General features: G+C 40.2%; 1 protein-coding gene and 1 non-coding gene across 11 annotated transcripts in view; one reads left to right on the top strand and one right to left on the bottom strand.

The window, feature by feature from the left end:
* GAPVD1 (GTPase activating protein and VPS9 domains 1) overlaps positions 1-16,363 on the top strand; it is an 81,118-nt gene that overhangs the window by 24,274 nt on the left and 40,481 nt on the right. For 9 of the 10 annotated variants that reach the window (XM_066256222.1, XM_066256220.1, XM_066256221.1 and 6 more), the window contains 6 exons: positions 6,566-6,685; positions 9,372-9,589; positions 10,262-11,105; positions 13,931-14,017; positions 15,478-15,612; positions 15,758-15,947. In XM_066256222.1, the coding sequence (XP_066112319.1) occupies positions 9,405-9,589; positions 10,262-11,105; positions 13,931-14,017; positions 15,478-15,612; positions 15,758-15,947 (1,441 nt within the window). In that variant the 5' untranslated portion in view covers positions 6,566-6,685; positions 9,372-9,404. The remainder of the gene's footprint in view (positions 1-6,565; positions 6,686-9,371; positions 9,590-10,261; positions 11,106-13,930; positions 14,018-15,477; positions 15,613-15,757; positions 15,948-16,363) is intronic. The other variant, XM_066256214.1, reaches the window with a different exon arrangement.
* LOC136327840 (U6 spliceosomal RNA) lies at positions 4,675-4,781 on the bottom strand. The gene has a single exon (XR_010729901.1). It is a non-coding gene; the product is annotated as a U6 spliceosomal RNA (small nuclear RNA).

Raw genomic sequence — 16,363 nt, 5'->3', positions numbered from 1 at the left:
AGAGGTTGCCTGTTCAATCCCCAGTCAGGGTACATGCAGGAACAGATCGATGTTCCCCTCTCTCTCTCTCTCTCTCTCTTCTTTCTTACTTCCTCGCTCTCTAAAATCAATAAAATAAACATTAAATACACACATATATATAACTTTATGTATACAAACAGGTAGCTGCCTGAATTTGGCCACAGGCCTTAGTTGGCCATTGTGGAAAAATTTAGAACCCTGGTGTATTTTACTCCTTCAAATAAAATCTCCCTATTGGGCTTTCAGTGATAAGTCCTTATAACATGAGATGTAAAGCTTAAAATCTGATTTAACTTGCATGGATGTAATCAATTATTTTGTAGAAATATAATAAGCCGAACTGGCCTGACCAGGTGGTGGCGCAGTGGATAGAGCGTTGGACTGGGATGCAGAGGACCCAGGTTCGAGACCCCGAGGTCGCCAGCTTGAGCGCGGGCTCATCTGGCTTGAGCAAAGCTCACCAGCTTGGACCCAAGGTCGCTGGCTCCAGCAGGGGGTTACTCGGTCTGCTGAAGGCCCACGGTCAAGGCACATGTGAGAAAGCAATCAATGAACAACTAAGAAGTCGCAACGCGCAACGAGAAACTGATGATTGATGCTTCTCATCTCTCTCCATTCCTGTCTGTCTGTCCCTGTCTATCTCGGCCTCTGTAAAAAAAAAAAAAAAAAAAAATGCAGAACTGAATGTAATACAGATTTTCAGAGTCTAATTTTTTTACCACTACAAAAAGAAATTAACTTGGGAAATGCTTGCATATTTCAGGAAACAATTTCTTCTTGTGATTCACATGAACAGAAATACAGATCAGACTAAATTAAGACCTAGTGGTCCAGGGTAGATTTTTTTCTTTTTAATTTTGCAATTGATTTGAGAGAAAGAGGAAGGGTGGGTGGGAGGAGAGAGAGAGAGAGAGAGAGAGAGAGAGAGAGAGAGAAGCATCAATTTCATTGTCTCACTTAGTTCCATTTATTTGTGCATTCATTTTGCTTCTTGTATGTGCTATGTCTGGGGATCAAACCCACAACTTCAGTGCACAGGGATGACGCTCTATCCATTGAGTCACCTGGCCAGGGCCCAGGTAGATTTTGGTGGCGTTAGCTATAAGGCTCGGTGGAAGGTAGAGGAGAGGTTCTTCTTGCCAAGTACATGGGAAGTTTTTTTTGGTTTCCATTCTTGATTCCTGTTGGAAGCCTGGAGAATTAATCAAGGGGTGTTCTTAATTGAGCACACAGGCACCCTTCTGAATTCTGCAGATGATTTAGTATATAGTAATTCTGGCCCTATAGGGAAGTCATTAATGGCTTGTAAAAGGGATTTGGGAAGGCCTGACCAGGGGGTGGTACAGTGGATGGAGCGTCCACCGGGGATGCTGAGGACCCAGGTTCAAAACCCCGAGATTGCAGGCTTGGCCCTGGGCTCATCTGGCTTGAGTGCAGGCTCATCTGGCTTGAACGTGTGTTTACCAGCTTGAGCATGGGGTCACTGGCTTGAGCGCTTGAGTGTGGGGTCATAGACATGACCCCATGGTCGCTGGCTTGAGCAAGGGGTCATTGGCTTGGCTGTAGCCCCCCTCACCCTGTCAAGGCATATGAGAAAGCAACCAATGAACATCTAAGATGTCACAATGGAAGAACTGATGCTTCTCATCTCTTTCTCCCTGCCTGTCTGTCTGTCTCTCTCTTGGAAAAAAATGGGGGAGGGGATTTGGGAGGTATTGGAAATGTTTATATAAAAGTGGTGCTTTGGAATACTAATCTGTCAGTATAGGATAGAGGGAAGAGTTAGGCAGAGAAACCTATTAGGACATTTTTTCAATTGGCTGAATTCCTGGGAGTAATTTTGTCTTTTTCAAAGGAGTTAGAGTTTGGTGCAGACTACTGCTGAGGAAAAGCATGAGATCTTAGTTTTACGACTAGGATTGTGTTTGTGCCATGACAGAACATGACAGGAAGGGCAGGGACAATTGTTGGTTTTAGGGTGCAAATGGTTAGTTTGTTCTGGAGATCTAAAAACCTTGGATGATTGGATTGTATTTTGATATTATGATGATTAACAGGTAGAAGAAATAAAGAATTTAAGCTTAGCCAAGACAAGAGGTAGAGCGCTAGGGGTGCCTGTATTTTAAATGACATTTAAGTATAAAATCAAATGAAGTAGATGTCACTAGAAGCCAGGTGAAGTTCTGTAAGAACCAGTAGATGAAAGGAACTTTTAGAAATCAATTATTAAGAGAACTGGAAATTAAGGTAGATGTTACTGGCAAAATGTTTAGATTAGTTGGTTGAGAGCAAAGGCTGCTTTGGAGTCAACTGAGTCCATCTGAATTTTGATGTAGCTACTTACTAGGTATGCCAGCACTTTCTCGACTGTCAATGAGGATAACAGAGCGCAACTGTTACTGAGTTAGGAGGATTCAATGGAAAAAAACAGCAGTGCCTTGTCTAAAAAGTCCTAAATAAATGTTAGTTTGATACTATTAGTTTGATATTGTTACTTTTCAGGCAGTGAATTTACTGGCCAGTGTTTGTATTTTTTCTGTTGTCTTTGATAGGAAAAGTCTCCCCACTTTTGGTTATTCCTGCCTACATTTTATTTAAGCTAGTCTCAGTGCCTAACCTGTCTTGTGCCTTTGAAGAGAACAGCTTGGCCAACTCCGCCTTCTACATTCTCAGACCCTTCTGCAACTGTTGTTTTTAAGTAGTGCCCTATTAGGAATTATTATTTTTGTACGTGGTATTATTTTTTTGAAATGTATGAGCCAGTAGACTTGATGCTACCTAAGTTGAGCTCAGTGAACATACCTGAGCTTTTCCTGCCTGCCTTATATGATGCTGGGATGCATAGCTGAGGGAGTCTTTTCCCTCAGTGTTGACTGTCTAATGGGAGGGAGAGAGAGTAGCATCATACTCTGGCGGGTACTACACGTTGTGCAGTAGTATTCGGAGCATGGATTTAATTCAGGTGAACTATGGGCAAAAACATAGATCAAAGTTAATTCATATTTTAAATTTCTTGCATTTTACCCAGTGGTTTACTGATACTTTCTTGTGTGTGGCAATGAAATGATACATTTATACAATGATTTTTTGAAAAGTATTGTTTTTGGAGGGTAAGGCACTACCTGTTATTTGACAGTAGTCTGACCAGCTTATTAAAGAAAGCAATAAAGTGTATAATTCTTGAATTTGATTAAAGAAAAAGTTCTTCAGAAGTGTATCTAATGTTCTAGGTTTATTTAAAATGTCCTTACAAAAATGTCTTTGAAGACATTTGGGACTATTGAAGGGCTTGGAAGGTGAGTTCTTGTGTAGATTAGGTGGAGCTTTCAAGTGTTCATTTTCTTTAACTGAAGCTACATTTGAAGGTTTTGATTTCTAAATTACATGAGTTGGTTCATATTTTGCTTTGATGTTGAAAACATTTAATGCGTCCTCTCTACCTCGAACAGAATTTTGGTTATAATTAGACTGTAAGCTACTTGAGATTAGGGGACCTGGCTAGGTACCAGCAAAGCTCAATAATGTTTTTGTTGAATTAAATTGTATTAAAGGAGCAAGAGGAACACAGTTTGAGAATTTCTAAAATATTCTCATTATGAAAAATTTCTAACATATAAGGAGCTGTTGAAGGGTAGTACAGTGATCACTGTTTCACCATTCTACAGTTGCTTACATTTTCCTGCATTTTTTTCATTTTGCTTTTTTTTGGGTATTTTTCTGAAGTGAGAAGCAGGGAGGCAGAGAGACAGACTCCTGCATGCACCTGACCGGGATCCACCTGGCATGCCCACCAGGGGGCGATGCTTTGCCCATCTGGGGTGTTGCTCTGTTGCGGCCGGAGCCATTCTAGTACCTGAGGTGGAGGCCATGCAGCCTTCCTCAGCGCCTGGGCCAACTTTTGCTGCAGTGGAGCCTTGGCTGTAGGAGGGGAAGAGAGAGAGAGAGAGAGAAAGGAGAGGGGGAGGGATGGAGAAACATATGGGCATTTCTCCTGTGTGCCCTGGCTGGGAATTGAACTCGGGACTTCCACATGCCAGGCTGATGCTCTACCACAGAGCCTAGCAGGCAGGGCCTGCATTTTAAAATCAATTTTGATTTTTTTCCTGAACCATGTACAAGTTGCAGAAATCCCAACACTTGACTTACACATATTTTTGTGTGCACCTCTTAAAAATAAGATGTTTTCTCTTTTAACCACAGGATTTCTAGGTCATCCTTGCAGAGATCAGGGTGATAGTAATAGTGCACTGGTCTTAGCACCTCTCACCTGTGTGGCGTTGGACACGTTATTTTTTTATTTTTTATTTCTTTTAGTGGCTTGTAGCTTTTTATTATTATTATTAATTTTAATGCAGTGACATTGATAATCAGGGTACATATGTTCAGAGAAAACATCTCCAGATTATTTTGACATTTGATTGTTGCATACCCCTCACCCAAAGTCAAATTGTCTTTCATCACCTTCTATCTGGTTTTCTTTGTGCCCCTCCATTCCCCCCACACACCCCCTCTCCTTCCTCCCCCCCTCCGCCCCACCCCCTGCCCCATTACCATCACATTCTTGTCCATGTCTCTGAGTCTCATTTTTATGTCCCATCTATGTATGGGTTCATATAATTCTTAGTTTTTTCTGATTTACCTGTTTCATTCCATAAAAATATGGAATGCTTCACGAATTTGCATGTCATCCTTGCGCAGGGGCCATGCTAATCTTCTCTGTATCGTTCCAATTTTAGTATATGTGCTGCAGAAGCGAGCACTGGACACGTTATTTGATGTGCCCGATCTCAGTTTCCTTAGTTACAAGTACCTATCTCAGAGGGATAGTGTGCAGATTAAGTGAGTAAAGGTCTTAGAACCATACAAGGCCCAGTTTGCAGTTTATAGTGTTTCCTTGTTTGATTCCCAACTGTGGTGAAGAACACCACTCCCACTGTTGTCCCAAGAGTTGGAAACTTCTACCTTCCCCAGGTGTCACCAAATCTCATAACTTCTGCCTCCTCACATTTCCCAAGTTGGCCCTGTTCTTTCCGTTGCTACTGCAACACTTCTTGCCTATCAACAGTTTCTTAATCTCTCTTCATCTAGTTCCATCTCCACAGTCCCATCTCCACCTCCTCATTATTATTATTATTATTTTTTTAGATTTTATGTGTTGATTTTATGGCGTGTTTGGCAGGGTACAGAACAAGAAGTATCAACTCATAGTTGCTTCACTTCAGTTGTTCGTTGATTGCCTGTCGTATGTGCCTTAACCCGGCAAGCCCAGGGTTTCAAACCAGCAACCTCAGCATTCCAGATTGACTATCGACTCTATCCAATGCGCCACCACAGGCCAGATCCCACCTTGTCATTCTTTTTCTTACTGCCGGAGTTTATGTTTTCAAATAAAAATTTAATTATATAAATTCCCTTTAAAAACTCTTTTCCCATCACCTACAATGCAAAGTCCAAATTTCTCATCTCTGGCTTCTGTGTACATTCTTTCTCTATAACCCTATCTCTCATATACTTCCTCCCCTATGCCCATGTCTCTCTTAACACACACAAATACTTGTGCCCCCAAACTAGTGTGCCATGCGTAGTTCTCTAAATATGTTCTACGTTACACAACCCTGTGCCTTTGCTGGTTGGCTTCTTCCATCTGGGATTCTACCCCCACCTACCATCTGCTATTTATCTGGCAGATACTTGTCTTTCAAGACTAGGTGCCAGTATCTTACTCCTCAATCACTCCTTCTTTCTTGTTTCTACTCTACATTGTAGCCTTAGAGGTAAACAGCATAATACTCATAACATCTTTGGGCAGCCATATGCCTGCCTGTCTGCCTCATTTTGCTAGGTTAAGAAGTCCTTGAGGGTATGCACTAATTTTTACTCTTTCTTTTCCCCCCTAGTACCTAATATGTTGCTTGTATCAGGCACAGAATAAATGTAGATACTGTGTCCATGTTTTGTGGATGAAAAAAAAATTGAGGCTTAGAGAATATGCATTATTCTCAAGGTAACAGAACTAATTAATGAAGCATACAGATCTTTACTGGCCCATTTCAGTACTGTTTTCATTAACTAGTACTTCTCATAATTACAACTGTTTGTTCAATGATTCTGTTCTTAGTCTATGGACTTAGAGCCCCCTAGAGGATCTTTGAGTACCCACATTTAAGTCTACAAATTCATACACGTTTTCTGCAGACTGAGTAAGATTATATAGATGTATGTGTGCATGTCACCAGTTTTTTAATATAAACAGATGTCCTTGTGATTAATAGTGAATTGTGTTGGTAAAGTAGACATATCTTCTGAGAGGAATACTTTAGGGGGCTTTAACCATTTAGGAAATGAGTAACATTTTTGCATAGTTTACTAGGGAAGTGATAAGGTACAAGAAAGTATTTTTTGAAAGTAATTAAATTCAGATTAGATGGTAATATCTGAAATTTCCCTAATCATAGTAGTTTATTAAAATAAAATAAAGTTTAAAGTTTTCTGAAACCAAACATAATTAAAAGTTAAATCTATTTATCTTTTTTTTTTTTTTTAGCTTTTATTGATTCATTTTTAGAGAGAGAAAGAGAGAGAGGGAGAAGAAGGAAGCATCAACTCCCATATGTACCTTGACCAGGCAAGCCAGGGTATCGAACTGATGACCTCAGTGTTCCAGGTCAGTACTTGATCCTTTGTACCACCACAGGTCAGCCAAATCTATTCTTTTGTGTGTGTGTGTGTGTGTGTGTGTGTGTGTGTGAGAGTGACACAGAGAGACAGAGAAAAGGACAGATAGGGACAGACAGGAAGGGAGAGAGATGAGAATCATCAATTCTTCATTGCAGCACCTTCGTTGTTCATTGATTGTTTTCTTATGTGTGCTTTGACTGGGGCTCTAGCAGAGTGAGTGATCCCTTGCTCAAGCCAGCGACCTTGGGTTCAAGTCGGCGACCTTGGGCTTCAAGCCAGCAATGTTTGGGCTCAAGCCAGTGATCATGGGGTCATGTCTATGATGCCATGCTCAAGCTGGTGATCCCATGCTCAAACCAGATGAGCCGGTGCTCAAAGTGGCGACCTCAGGGTTTCAAACCTGGGTCCTCAGTGTCCCAGGCCAGTGGTCTATCCACTGTACCACCACCTGGTCAGGCCAAATCTATTCTTTTTAAAAGGTGGCTTTAAATATATTTTCAGCTGGTGCTATAATGTTGAAATTTTTTGTCTTAGTACCACAATATTTATATAGATGAACGTGTTTTCAATGGATCTCGGAGGATATTGAGAGTTCTGTGGTCTAGGTCGTCTTCTCTTTTAAAATCTAAATTTACTACAAATTGTATTTCGTCAATTCTAGATAGACCCATTAAAGTCAGTTATGAATCTGATTGGCTGGGACCACTTTTTTTTCCCTTGCCTTGTTGAGGTGTAATTGAAATATAACATATATATAAGGCATATAATATGGTAATTTGAACCATGTACATATTGCAAAATGTTTACCATAGTAAGGCTTAGCCGACACATCGTTCACCTCATGTGGTTATCATTTTCTTGTGGTGGTGTTATGATGAGAGAACATCAATCAAAGCTCTATTCTCATAGCGACTTTTAAATGTACAACCATAATGTTTCTTAATGAGAAATATTTCCCTGACTTAGTGACTGCCTGCTGTCTGGACACAGCGTTGTATTCTGTCTGGGCCACAGGCACTTCTGTTGTTGATATAAAATGTTTGTGGTCTGGCAGGCATTCTGAGTTCAAGGGCATAGCTTAAATAATAATGCTTTAAAATATGTGTGCTATTTTAATCAGTTTATTTAGCTACTCTGGATCAATAAGAATTGTGTGATATCATTCATTCCTTTGGCAAATATTTATTTGACTCCTGCTGGGAAGCAGATCCTCCCCTCAGCCCTGAAACTATAGTTGTGAGTGAGCCGAGCAGGCAAGCCTTGGTCCTGGGGCCCTTACCTTTCTGGGGAGGGGGGGCATACTCTTTAGCATGAGAAGCATGCAGGTCCGTGTCTGTGACATAATCCTAAGTAAGGGGAACTGCTTTAACCACAGGTCAGAAGAAGGAATAGGAAGCATTTTCTATTTTAGAAAGCGTTATCTGAGAAGGCCTTCTTAAATAGACATTTGAGCAGAGAGACCTGCGTGAAGTCTAGGCCTGAATGAAGTAATCTTGCAAAGCTTTATGGAGAAATAGCCTTCCAGACAGAGGATCAGCAAATGCTGAGGCTTTAGATGATACCTGGTAGGGGAATGGAGAGATCTGAGTGAAATTTAAAGAGAACCCTGTGCTATGGAGAGAACAGACTCTGGTAAGAAAGGAGGCAGGGGCAGCAGTGAGGAAGTGGTGGTTGTAAAGCTTCAGGTGAGAACTGATGATGGAGGTGGTGAGAAGGAGTCACATTTGAGATGTGTTTTGAGGATAGAGCCAACAGAACAGTGTGATGGACTTCAGTGTGAAGGTGCAGTCAGGGAAACTCCAGTGTTAGTACGCAGGCGCCGGCTACCTCTGAGCACTGGCTTTGTTAGCGGCTTTCTTTTTTTCTTCTTCTTTTATTTTTTATTTGTTTATTTTTTTACAGAGACAGAGAGTGAGTCAGAGAGAGGTATAGACAGGGACAGACAGACAGGAACGAAGAGAGATGAGAAGCATCAATCATTAGTTTTTCGTTGCACATTGCGACACCTTAGCTGTTCATTGATTGCTTTCTCATATGTGCCTTGACCACAGGCCTTCAGCAGATGGAGTAACCCCTTGCTGGAGCCAGCGACCTTGGGTGCAAGCTGGTGGGCTTTTTTTGCTCTAAACAGATGAGCCCGCACTGAAGCTGGCGACCTCAGGGTCTCAAACCTGGGTCCTCTGCATCCCAGTCCGACGCTCTATCCACTGCGCCACCACCTGGTCAGGCTCTTTTTTTCTTCTTATCTGTCTTTACCAGTTTTTCTATACCAAACCTGCAGTGCTTCTTTGATAAAAAAAACGTTTACTTTAGTTTACTTTATAGATTACTTTAAAATTAGAGTTAACTATGCCATTAAATGTAGCTTAATTCTTAATATATTCTGTCCTTTTTGATTTGGAAAACAATTCTAGTGATGTAGCATTTTAAAATGTGTCTTTTTAGCCTGACCTGTGGTGGTGCAGTGGATAAAGCGTTGACCTGGAAATGCTGAGGTCGCCGGTTCGAAACCCTGGGCTTGCCTGATCAAGGCACATATAGGAGTTGATGCTTCCAGCTCCTCCCCCCTGTCTCTCTCTCCTCTCTCTCTCTCCCTCTCTCTCTCCTCTCTAAAATGAATAAATAAAATTAAAAAAAAAAAATTAAAAAAAAATGTGTCTTTTTACTCTTAGTGATCAGCCTTTGTACCTTTTCCACATTTGAAGATGGTGAAGTTAGATATTCATACCCTGGCCCATCACCTCAAGCAGGAACGCTTATATGTAAACTCTGAGAAACAGCTCATTCAGAGGCTCAATGCGGACGTACTGAAGACAGCGGAAAAGTTGTATCGGACAGCATGGATTGCTAAGCAACAGAGAATTAATTTGGATCGGCTTATCATAACCAGGTAAAGACAAGATTTTGAGGTCTGAAATTCTATAGACCACTATGCTTCCGTGCTAACTGCTAGTTGTAAGTAAATGAATCTATTTCCAACAAAGTGCTTGGTTTAAGATAGTTTAAATCAATATTAAGGTGAGTCTTTGCTTATTTTGTTTATTAAGTCACTTAAGCACTGTTATAGAGAATTATAACTTAAGCATTACTATTTTATACCACATCTACTTTTCAGTTATAGGAACCTTATTTTTCTCTGTGTTAATACCTCATGTTCTATGGTTCCAAGAAGCAGTTTTCAACTCAAAGAATCGTCGTACTGAGGTATAATGTTGAGAAAGAAGCCAGACACAGAAGAATATATAACCTGTATGATTCCATTTATATGAAGTTCAAAATGAGGCAGGACTAACTTGGATAAAAGAAGTCAGAATAATGGTTACTTCTTGGTACTTTTCATTGAACCTGATTTAATATGAGGAATTTGTTCTTCTCTTTTTTTCTTCTTTTTTTACATATTCATGTGTTGATGGTCTAAAAGATTTTAAAAGATTTTAGCAAGTCAGAGTGGTCTTATTGCTGGGACTAGAATCAACTCACGCTCCATGTTTCAGTATAGTATATGTGTTATTTTATGATTGCCATTAATTTTACTATTTTACTTGTTTGCTCATTTTTTTAGTGCTGAAGCTTCCCCTGCCGAATGTTGCCAACATGCCAAAATTTTGGAAGATACACAGTTTGTTGATGGATACAAGCAATTGGGATTTCAGGAGACTGCTTATGGAGAATTCTTGAGTCGATTAAGGGAAAACCCTCGTCTTATTGCCTCCTCTCTGGTTGCTGGAGAGAAACTTAATCAGGAGAACACACAAAGTGTTATTTACACAGTTTTTACCTCCCTCTATGGCAACTGCATTATGCAGGAAGATGAAAGCTACCTCCTTCAGGTTTTGAGATACTTGATTGAATTTGAACTGAAAGAAAGTGACAACCCCAGGCGACTCTTGAGGAGAGGAACTTGTGCCTTCAGCATCTTATTTAAACTTTTTTCTGAAGGACTGTTTTCTGCCAAACTTTTCCTCACAGCTACTTTACATGAGCCAATCATGCAACTGCTTGTGGAAGATGAAGATCATTTGGAAACAGACCCAAATAAGCTAATCGAGAGGTTCTCCCCATCTCAACAGGAAAAACTCTTTGGGGAGAAAGGCTCAGACAGATTCAGGCAAAAGGTCCAAGAGATGGTGGATTCCAATGAGGCCAAACTAGTGGCTTTGGTGAACAAATTTATTGGTTATCTCAAACAGAACACATACTGCTTCCCACACAGCTTGAGGTGGATCGTGTCACAGATGTACAAAACCCTCTCGTGTGTGGATAGGCTGGAAGTTGGGGAGGTCAGGGCCATGTGTACTGATCTCCTCTTGGCCTGCTTCATTTGTCCTGCAGTTGTCAATCCAGAACAGTATGGAATAATATCTGATGCTCCTATTAATGAAGTGGCAAGATTCAATCTGATGCAGGTATGCTTTTGCTGTTATTATTAATGGGGCATTCAGTTACAATTGGTTGATTAGGCAGTGGAGGTGGGAACAAAGAATATGATGACAATATTCATAGTTTCTTACCATCTGTTTCCTTAGACTGCCCTAAGTATTTGCTCCTTGAGACATAAAAGCAGCCATACTGGGATTTAAAAATATTGTTGTCATAAAACATTTTGTATTAGTTCTTTTTCTTTTTAACTTATAAAAAAAATATTTATATATTTTATTGATTTGAGCGAGAGAGAGAGACAGGAACGTCAATCTGTTTCTGAATGTGCCCCGACTGGGGATGGAACCTGCAGCCTCTGCACTTCGGTACAGTGCTCTCACCAACTGAGTTCTCTGCCCAGGGCACGTTTCGTATTAGTTTTTAAATGGAGTCCTCCGACACGTGAATGTATAGTTGATTAGATTTTCTAGAACAAGCCTACCTTCCCATGATTTCAAAATCCAGAATGATTGAAAACTGGGTCTGAACTAATTGTTCATTATTCCATTTAGTGCTAATAAATATTTGTGTTTTGGTGCAGAGATGTTAATGTGTTTGATTATATAGGATGCTACCCTAAATACTGGACATGTTACATTTATGTACTAACCAACTTCCTAAAATCTCCAAATGTTGAAATATGAAACGTTTCTGGACCTAAAAATTTCAGAAAGAGGATTTTTGGACCTGTATTAGCACTTTTCCCCCCTAATTATCTAAAGTACTGAAATCATGTCATTATTTCTTAAGGTAATCTTTTTTTTTAAGATCTTTTTGTTTTTATTTATTTACTTTTCCTTTGATTGGGGGTGTGTGTGTGGCATCAACTCATTATTCCACTTAGTTTCATTTAGTTGTGAACTCATTGATTGCTTCTTGAATGTGCCCTGACTGGGGATTGAACCTGTGAGCTGGGATGATGCCTTATCCACTGAGCAATCTGGCCAGGGCCTTAAGGGAATCTTTTAATCATATCATATCACCTGGAAATACTGTGAAGAAGAGACTGAGTTTATTTGGAATAGAATCTATATTTGGATGAGTTTTTTTATTTTTGTTAAAAAGTTTTTTGATTGATTTTAGAGAAATAGAGGAAGGGAGAGAAAAGAGAGAGAGAGAGAAATCGATTTGTTGTTCCACTTATTACTTGATTCTTCTATGTGCCCTGACCAGATTGCTCAGTGGATCAATCAAAACCTGCAACTTTGGTGTATCTGGATAACGCTCTGACCATCTGAGCTACCTGGCTAGGGCGTTAGATGAGTTTGTTTTTTTTTAAATGATAAGCTCTTTTTTATGATCAGTTCTATCAGTGAGGTGTTGGGCAATTAACTATATAGAAATCTCTGAAATAAAATTAAAAATATTTTATCATTTGTGAAAACTGATTTTATTTTATGACAATATAGTTGTAGTTTTATTTTTGTCATTCTAACAGATTGAATCACATATTTTCGTGTTTTTTTTTTTTTTTTGTATTTTTCTGAAGCTGGAAACGGGGAGAGACAGTCAGACAGACTCCCGCATGCGCCCGACCGGGATCCACCCGGCACGCCCACCAGGGGGCGACGCTCTGCCCACCAGGGGGCGATGCTCTGCCCACCAGGGGGCGATGCTCTGCCCCTCCGGGGCGTCGCACTGCTGCGACCAGAGCCACTCTAGCACTTGGGGCAGAGGCCAAGGAGCCATCCCCAGTGCCCGGGCCATCTTTGCTCCAATGGAGCCTTGGCTGCGGGAGGGGAAGAGAGAGACAGAGAGGAAAGGGGTGGGGGGTGGAGAAGCAAATGGGCGCTTCTCCTATGTGCCCTGGCCGGGAATCGAACCCGGGTCCCCCGCATGCCAGGCTGACGCTCTACCGCTGAGCCAACCGGCCAGGGCCACATATTTTCAAAATGAGTTATAAAGAGGGAGAATTGTCTCAGATATTAAGAAGATGTTAACTTTAAGCATAGTGTCTTTATTTTGTGTGTGTGTGTATGTGTGTGTGTGTGTGTGTGTGTGTGTGTGTGTGTCAGAGACAGAGAATCAGCCAGCCAGCCAGACAGGAATGGAGAGAGATGAGAAACATCAGTTCTTCGTTGCGGCTCCTTAGTTGTTCATTGATTGATTTCTCATATGTGCCTTGACTGGGGGGCTACAGCAGACCGAGTGACCCTTTGCTTGAGCCACCGATGTTGGGCTCAAGCTGGTGAGCCTTGCTCAAGCCAGATGAGCCCACACTCAAGCTGGCAACCTCGGGGTCTTGAACCTGGGTCTTCCACATCCCAGTCCGATGCTCTATCCACTACGCCACCACCTGGTCAGGCTAAGCATAGTGTCTTTAAAGAGTAGATTAACAGTTCACTTTTGGCATTAAGGAATTTTCTCTGTGAATATTTACTTTCCAAACTTTTTTTTAGAAATTGTTTGCTTTTAAATCCAGAAAAAATTTACTTTGCATACTTTGTGAACTGTATAGGAAAAAGTAACCTAACAGTAACTTGAAATAGTTTGAGTCAGCTTTTACAAATTAATTTTAAAATTTCAGAGCACATGAAAAGTACAGTATCAAAAACAAAGATGTTATATTTTTATTTCCTAATGTTGATATATTGATAATAAAGAGGAATGAAAGCAAAATTTTCTACTTATTTTGTATAACTCTGTAGTAAAATCTGATGTTGACAAGATACACATTCAGGACCCTATTTTGTATGTCTAGTCAGATGGTGTGAGAATCATTATGAACAGATTTTTAGAATAGAAGTGCCTTCTTAGAGAGAGGACTCTGTCTCTGTAGCCTGTGTCTCCCTAACCCTGCTTTGGGTTGCAGGTTGGCCGCCTTTTGCAGCAGTTAGCAATGACTGGCTCTGAAGAAGGAGACCCTCGGACAAAGATCAGCCTTGGAAAATTTGACAAAGTAAGAATGAATGCTATGTCCTGTGAAATACGTTCATAGAAAATTCTGCCAAAGTATTAGTGAATCTGACTATCCTCGCTAATTCTCACTTACAGAAGTGTTGAGGAGATACCATTGGAATGAAAACCAAAGAGCTATTAAGATTATTTTAAGAAGTTTAATTTTTTTAATTGATTTTTTTTTGGGGGGGGGGTATTGTTTTTCTAAAGAGAGAAGCAGGGAGGTAGAGAGACGGACTCCCGCATGTTCCCAACCAGGATCCACCCAGCATGCCCACTAGGGGGTGATGCTCTGCCCATCTGGGGTGTTGCTCCATTGCAACCGGAGCCATTCTAGCACCTGAGGCAGAGGCCATAGTCAGCACCCGGGCCAACTTTGCTCCAATAGAGCCTTGGCTGCTGGAGGGGAAGAGAGAAACTGAGAGAAAAGAGAGAGGGGGAATGGTGGAGAAGCAGATGGGCGCTTCTCCTGTGTGCCCTGACCAGGAATTGAACCTAGGACTTCCACACGCTAGGCCAACATTTTACTGCTGAGCCAGCTGGCCAGGGCTTGATTGGTCTATTTTTAGAGAGATGTAGAGAAGGCGGCAGAGAATGGATAGCGAAAGGAAGCATTCATTTGTTGCTTCTCATGTATGCCCTGACCGGGGATTGAACCCGCAACCTTATTGTTCTGGGATGACGCTCTAACCAATTGAGCTAACTGGGCCTAAGAAACTTAATTTTAAAAAATTGTCACTAAATCAAATCAGCAATAACTATATAATTTAAATATATTTTGTAATTTAATATTTATGGCATTGTTCAGTTATTTTAATAAAAATTTTAATCATTTTTGAGTGGTCTGCATTCAACCTATTTTAAAATTCAGAAGTTATGCAGTGAAATTTCCCTTCCACCTCTAATCTCTAGCCTTTATTTTCTCTCCAAAAGATTTTTGATATTTTGCCTTGTGTGTATGCTTTAAGAGGTTTATGTGTACAAATTCCTGCATACATATTCCAAATCACCTTTTCACAAATGATAGGATAGTGTGCACTGTTCTGTCTTATGGTTCATGTACCAGAGTATTTTGGAGATTATTCTACATCAATTTATAGAGAGTTTAATTTTTTTAATGTTGGATTTAATATAATTAAGAATTTTTTTCATTGATTTGAGACAGAGAGAGAGAGACAAAGGAAGAGAGAGAGAGAGAGAGAGAGAGAAGCATCAATTCATTGTTTACTTAGTTCCATTTAGTTTTGCACTCAGTTGTTGCTTCTCATACATGCCCTGACCAAGATTCAAACCCCACGACCTCAGTGTGCCCAGATGGCGTTTTATGCACCGACTCACCTGGCCAGTGCTAATACAATTTTTAAGAAGAAAAAGTTTTGCATGCTTGTCCACCATAATCAGAAATTTTGTTCTGTTGCTTTAAAGGGGAGCTATTTTACTGATCTTTTCTTGTTTTAACAGAGCTGTGTTGCTGCTTTCCTTGATGTTGTGATTGGGGGCCGTGCAGTGGAGACCCCTCCAATGTCCTCTGTTAATCTTCTGGAAGGATTGAGCAGAACTGTGGTTTATATAACCTACAGTCAGCTTATCACTCTGGTAATGGCTTTATTCTTTAATAGAATTTTCTCAAAAGTCATTTATCTAAGCATGGGCAGAGGCACAGATGAGTACATCATGTGAGAAGTATATATTGTGTTTGAAAAATTGATTTCACTAGCTAATGTCCTTTTATTTTTACCAGGTGAATTTTATGAAGTGTGTGATGTCTGGAGATCAGCTGAGAGAAGATAGAATGGCTCTGGACAATTTACTGGCAAACCTGCCCCAGGCAAAGCCAGGGAAAAGCAGCAGTTTGGAGGTGACTCCCTACAGCACTCCTCAGCTGTCTCCAGCAACCACTCCCGCGAACAAAAAGAATCGATTGCCTATAGGTAAAGAGACTCGCTCATTTGGAGGCTTTGCCTTATATTTAATATTTCCTTATTAGCCTTTGTTATTGCTCAGTGTTTTGAAGTATTCAATAGATTTAAATAATTTGGAAACATCTTTCTATATGTTTAATGATAGTAATTCAGTTTTTTACAGTTGCATTAGATTAAGGTTTAGCAGTAGGCTTTTGCTTTATCTGGACATATTTTCATAATTAATTGAAATTATGGTATCCTTTGTACTTGAGTGTCTTATAAAATTTTGAAAGTGCCATTTGTAACAAGTCATTATTTGAATTATGTAGTTTTATCCTTTCTACAAAATTCTAAATAATATAATATCAGAAGTTATAGTCACTAAAGTTGAAACTATATAAGTACTCTTTTTCTGTTATTGTTATTAATAATCAGTCTTTTAT

The sequence above is a fragment of the Saccopteryx bilineata genome, chromosome 2, assembly GCF_036850765.1.
Source record: "Saccopteryx bilineata isolate mSacBil1 chromosome 2, mSacBil1_pri_phased_curated, whole genome shotgun sequence".
NCBI lineage: Eukaryota > Metazoa > Chordata > Mammalia > Chiroptera > Emballonuridae > Saccopteryx > Saccopteryx bilineata.
The sequence above is the reverse complement of the archived record's forward strand: the minus strand, read 5'-3'. Positions and strand labels throughout refer to the sequence as shown.